Source organism: Takifugu rubripes, chromosome 5, assembly GCF_901000725.2.
Source record: "Takifugu rubripes chromosome 5, fTakRub1.2, whole genome shotgun sequence".
In the NCBI taxonomy this organism is placed as follows: Eukaryota; Metazoa; Chordata; class Actinopteri; order Tetraodontiformes; family Tetraodontidae; genus Takifugu; species Takifugu rubripes.
In genome coordinates this window covers 7,892,751-7,898,486 of record NC_042289.1, presented here as the reverse complement: position 1 = coordinate 7,898,486, position 5,736 = coordinate 7,892,751, and the positions used below count along the sequence as shown (strand labels likewise).

Genomic DNA, 5,736 nt, shown 5'->3' with positions numbered 1-5,736 from the left:
GCAGTTCTTTTGGAGGGCTGTTTGGGGAGAGTGGAGGATTATTGATTTAGGACACGGGCCAGATGCCCCCCCACGCCTGACCCCATGTGGTCCAACTCAAAGACATCCACACTCCGGCCTCAGAGCTTTGCTGTTGAAGCTCGCTAACACAGCCTCCGTCCCGTTGGCCCCCATCTGCTGCAGCAGAGGATTTCAGGAAAGTGAAGGCTGTTGCCAGGAGCCCCAACGCTGTTTTCCTTCTGATCTGAACCCCGAAACCACCTGAACTCAGCAGCCGGGCTGCAGCATATAAATGAAGCCTGCAGGAGCAGGGAGCAGGTGGAGATTTAGGAAGGAAGGAAGGAAGGAAGGAAGGAAGGAGCTCCACTCAGATGAATCGCCACTGGACGGCCCAGGAGAAGCACGGCCATTTTTGGGAGCGAGGAGCCATCTCCTTGGTGAGTACCATGGCAACAGCCGACGTGGGCCTCGGCTTTCAGGGCTGTCCTTTTCAAGAGCCCGATCAGAAGTGTCAGGCCAGGTTTTGTTGTTATACGGCGTCTCTCAGCCATTCTTCTGCCTCTTCTTTTCTCTCCCAACATTACTGAGCCTTCACCAGGGAGGCTGTGAGAAGATGGCAGAGGACTGTGGGAAAATGCTGCCAGGGACCCCAGGGGTGAGTGACGGTGAGGGAAAGCTAATAAGGACTGAAAAAAAACTCAAGCTGAGCTGGATTTTTAGTGCTATCAGAGAAAACAAAGAGTATTAAAATAACCCATTGGCTTGAAATAATAAAAACCTAAACTGGGTAAAACCCTTAATCATCCCAACCTCCCCCCAAATAAATATCTTAATTTAAGAACTGACAATCATGAGGAATGTAAAAGATAATGGACCCATTTGAAATGAGCACATTAGTATTGCCCATGCACATCATTTCCCATTGACCTAGAAGCTACCAATGCAGTGGATTCACAGTTTCCCCCCAGTTTTGCACCTTAAAGAGGTTTGGGACAAGTACATTACATTATACAACACATAAATACAATAAAATGCTTCATCAAAGCCTAATGACATCTTCAAATAGTCCAATATCGTAGTGTTACGGAGTTTATTACATTTAAAGCATATTTTCTCGAGCATTACAAGGTGCATAATACTACAGTTTTCTCAAATTTACTCCCCTGACAGGTTATTAATATGCATATATGTCACAAAAAACATGCCGAATATCTCATTTCCGTCTTCTGCTGTATTTATATTATTAGCGAGCCCCCTTGTGGATAAACGGGGAAGTACACACGACTCATAATTCAGCAATAACGCGCTCAGAACGTGTTTGGATAGATCTAAACAAGGTTCACACACATGTGCAGACGAACATTCTCTGAACTTATACTAAATCACCTGTAATTCCCTGGTTTAAACTGTGTATCCGGAATTCTAACGTGAATTCATCAGTGTCTGCAGCCAGCCGTGATAGCGCGAGACCTTCTGGACGATGTAACCTTTACTGCAGTCGGCCCCCGGCGGCTGGCTGACCACCCCCGTGAGGAAGAGCACCTCCTTGTACATGGTTAGCAAGGGGCTGCCGGAGCTCATGGTGCAGTCAGCATTAGCCAGCGCCAGGGTGCAGCCCATCTTATTGGTCACCAGGTTGGGGTGAGCCTCCAGACAGTTTGGCAGGGTGTCATACGTGAGGTCATTGAGCGTGAGTGGACCCTGTAAGGAATTTACCTCCTTGACCTCCTTCCAGCCCGTGATGATGGTTGGGAGGGGCATCAGGACGTTTTCCGCAAAGTCTTTCTCGGGCAAACAGGCGGCGGTCACGTCTTTGTTATACCCGATGCTGTTGCTGAGTTCAATTAGAGCCAAGTCATTGTCGGGCCGACCTTCCACGAAACGCGGGTGCACGTGAACCTGCTTCACGTTCACTGTCTGCTCCCCTACTTCAAAGCCAGTGGTGTGTTTCCCTGGAGACGGGCAGTGAAGAGGAGCCGGTCAGGATGCCTGAACACGGAGGGAGGGATGTTTTTGGTTTGGATTACTCACCGACGGCCACTTGGAACGAGCCGAACTTCCTGACGCACTGAGCTGATGTCAGGACCAGTTTCTCCTTCAGAATGACTCCGCTGCAGAAGCCCGCCGACTCCGAACTCTTCAGCAGAGCCTGCGAGCAGCAGCAGAGAGTCAGTATGAAGCATCGCTCATCACCTGTCAGGTGTTGCAGTGTCAGAGCCCCTAACCTGCCACGGGCACTGGCCAGACGTGCAGCTGACCCCCTCAAAGTTGCTCAGCTTGTTGGTGGCCATTCTGCTCTCCCACTGACTGACACTGGTGACCTTCCCACAGGGGAATCTCCCTGAGGGAAGAACGCCCCGCTCTTGCATCAGAAACGATTGAGGTCGATAGATACACACACACACACACACACACACACACACACACACACGCACACACACACACACTCAGGCAGAAAGCACCTACCTGTGGGTACACACTTGGTCCTGTCGGAACTGCTGATTTTCCATCCCTGAGCACATGAGCACACAAAAGATGTGTAGCCCGGTTTACAGAACTGGGAGCAGCCCTTGTCCGAGTCCACGACACACAGGGTCTCGTCTGGAGACGCAAAAGGAAGATTAGGGCCGGTACAGACCGAACCGAACATGGGGCTGCTCACGGCCGCCCGTACCTTTTTCACAGTGGACCCCCGTGAAACCCGACTTGCAGACGCAGTCGTAGCCTCCCACGCTGTCCGAGCACATGGCTCCGTTCTTGCAGGGCTTCTCCGCGCACTGGTCCCCGTCTACACGCAGACAGGAAGTGCGTTAAAAAGTGTAAAGGACGACAAAAGGCTGCGACGCCACGGGGGAGGACTCACCAACATAGACGGCCCAGAAGATATCCTGGAAGGAAACGCGCAAAGTTAAAGCCAAAAGTTAAAGCGCCGCAGGTGAACTGAGAATTCCGGATGCTTACCGTACGATAGGAGTCCTGGAAGAAAGCTCTGGCCTGCTCGTACGTGCAGACTTTCTCCATGCAGACCTTCTCCAGCGTGGAGCCTGCGGCGTCCCTCTTCTGACGGGAGATCAGAGAGCTGGCCTGCTGCTTGTCCAGGAAGACTAGAGCATGAAGGAGGAGGGAGATTTAGCAGCAGCTCGTGCTGAGATCACAGGTGTCGGGGGAACTCCGGGTTTCCTCCTCGCTCCTCTTTCCCCTCCAGACTTTTGTTGTAGGTGTATTGAGACAAGAAGGACACAGGACGAAAACAAACGGCACAAAGCTAATAATATCATCTCAGCTACTATTTAACCTCACGCGTCCATCCGTCCAGACGGGCCCCGTCCCCGGTCCCCTCACCTGACTGGTGACCCCGGATGGCGGCCACAGCGCCCGCCAGCAGACACAGCAGGGCAGCGCACGTGGTGGAGGAGCACATGGTGACACCGAGGTCACGACCCGAGTCAAGAGGTTGGCGAAACAGTGATTCCTTTAAATGTTCAAATAAAAGTCAAATAAATGCTGGATCATGGATACATTGATATTTTACTATTTCCTATATTTTAAAACAAAATGAATTCCATGTTTTTCGAATTAAAGCATTAAAGCATCAGTTCTGACAGCATCACATTGTCCTAAGGTGAAAAAGTATTTGTATTTTCACTACAATTAAAGCAAAGTGGTGCTTTTTTGAGGACATTTATGGGGTTTAAACGCACGAAGCATCAGTGACGGTGCAGATTTGATGTTTCCGGCTGCCATGATGGAGAATTTCAATATAAACAAATAGGCCTTTAAAACCCTTCATAACCTCAATGAAACAGCGTTTATACGGCATTAATTACATGTTGCGTTTTTTCAAATCTGTACAGTATTAAAATAATAGCAATAAACGCTTACAGTAACTGCGTGATAACCCTGTTATCGAGTTTCCAGCAGCGCGCATCATCTTCCACAGACATCTAAAATAGATCCGGCTTGTCACCATTTAAGGGCGGGTCATTGGACCGGACCAACGCGGTATTCGAAGTAACGGTGCTGATTTGGGACTCACCGTTTTAATTAGGGTTGCAGTATCGGCCAAGTGTGGCGTTGAAGCAGATCCCAGCCGCGACGGAGGCGTTTGGCCCGGTATCGATGAGTAAAGAGCGGTCGATGAGCAGCAGCAGATCCGAGCCTGTTTACATCCCTCCGCTGTTTACCGCTGCTGGTGTGCGATGACACGCATCGACCGACAGAGGGCGCCATCGCGCTTTTGCTCGGAGATCCGTTTGAAAAAAAAAAAAATATATATATATATAATTTTTTTGTTATGTGAATATTTAATTAAATAATGTTTATAAATGACAACTTAAATTTGCGAGTTTAGATAAACATGACATTGCACATTTCAATGTACTTTACCCTACCCTGAGCTGCAAACAGACCTCATAATGCCAATCTTTGGCATGTGAGCTCAAAATGTATCTCTTTATTCCCTAATGTAAATAATCGAACAGATTAACTGACAGCTAAATAAAGGATAATTTTCCTCGCTTCAAGTCAGTGTTGATTTGATCGACCTTAAACTGTCCATCACAAAATTGATGCAGAGATTTGAGTCATGCATGCACATGCTAGCCTCGCTGGCAGAGTTTTAGATCCTTCGTTTTGGATTGCTGGCAGACCAAACTTTGCTTGCCTCATCTCATTCATCTGACCCTCCACCCTTCCAATCCCTCGCGGACCTGCTGCGGAGCATTGTTGCTTTCAGATGTATTCCCAGTAGTCGTGGGCATTGTGGCGGCCTCTGTCACTTGTTTATCTAGTCTATAACTCTTCAGTTACATTTCGTTTAGTTTGAAATAGTTGTGGCGGAACTATTGACTGTCTAGACCTTCCACTTTATCTTTCATTTCATGAGGATTTGTATTTTTCTGGATTTAGGGACCACAGGTGCAGTAAAACAAAGTGATACGCAGAAACATGGACGTGGCGCTGAAATATTTTGGACGACCACTGCTTTACACAGGCGTGTGATCGGAATCCCAATCAGTTCCGAGGCGTACCCTTGATCAAACGGAATGGGGTTGTTATCTCCTCTGATCAATATGAGTGGCATCGCCACAAAACAAACACACGTCGGCCTAGACAGCAGCAAACAGCCAGCGACCGAACTGGGGCTCGCGCTAATCAGCTAAAGTGAAAATCAAAGGGGAGAGCAAGATTGGATGGGAGCTGATGCTGAGGTGGTGCACGTTCGATTTTTAAATAGTACACTTTATGATTAGTGAGGCTTGGCGCGCACGCGTGCACGCACGCACACACGCGCTACTGCTGCTGCTGACTCTTGCTCCACTCTGAACTGCTGAACATCCTCCTTAGTGGCTTTATTTCAGAGGGATCATTTGTGAGCGCGATGTAATTTACAGAGGGGGGCCGTGGGGCTTCACACTCCGCCGCACATGTGTTAATGTCTCCATGTCCCGGCTTTAATAACGGAGCTAATACCGGGGCCTGCTCGGACCAGCTGGTCCCTGGTGTCGGACGGGGATCAAGAGCTGAACTGAACCGGTCCAGAGAGGCAGGCGGGCGGGGAGAGCCTGCCACGACCTGCTCTGATGTCACCGGGAGGGCAGCGGTGGTGCTGGTGGTGTGAGGGGAGAACAGGGAGGAGCGCTGGTGTTCAGTGTTTACCATGTACAGTAGAGTCTAGAATACAAACCGCACGGATGGAGAGCATATCTGCCCTCACTATGCATCTGTTTCCCCTGG

General features: G+C 49.4%; 1 protein-coding gene across 2 annotated transcripts; it reads right to left on the bottom strand.

Moving 5' to 3' along the window:
- Positions 1-1,073: 1,073 nt before the first annotated feature.
- On the bottom strand, positions 1,074-4,195 carry proza (protein Z, vitamin K-dependent plasma glycoprotein a). Of its 2 annotated transcripts, none has more exons than XM_003964613.3 (9): positions 4,037-4,195; positions 3,343-3,472; positions 2,962-3,104; positions 2,864-2,888; positions 2,675-2,788; positions 2,467-2,601; positions 2,226-2,341; positions 2,032-2,149; positions 1,074-1,952 (listed from the first exon to the last, which is right to left on the bottom strand). In XM_003964613.3, exons 2-9 carry the CDS (start codon positions 3,419-3,421, stop codon positions 1,423-1,425), a joined length of 1,260 nt encoding a protein of 419 aa, XP_003964662.2. In that variant the 5' UTR covers positions 3,422-3,472; positions 4,037-4,195; the 3' UTR covers positions 1,074-1,422. The 2 variants fall into 2 exon arrangements, with proteins under 2 accessions (XP_003964662.2, XP_011602248.2); XM_011603946.2 differs by lacking the exon at positions 4,037-4,195 and adding an exon at positions 3,883-4,012.
- Between the last annotated feature and the right edge of the window lie 1,541 nt (positions 4,196-5,736).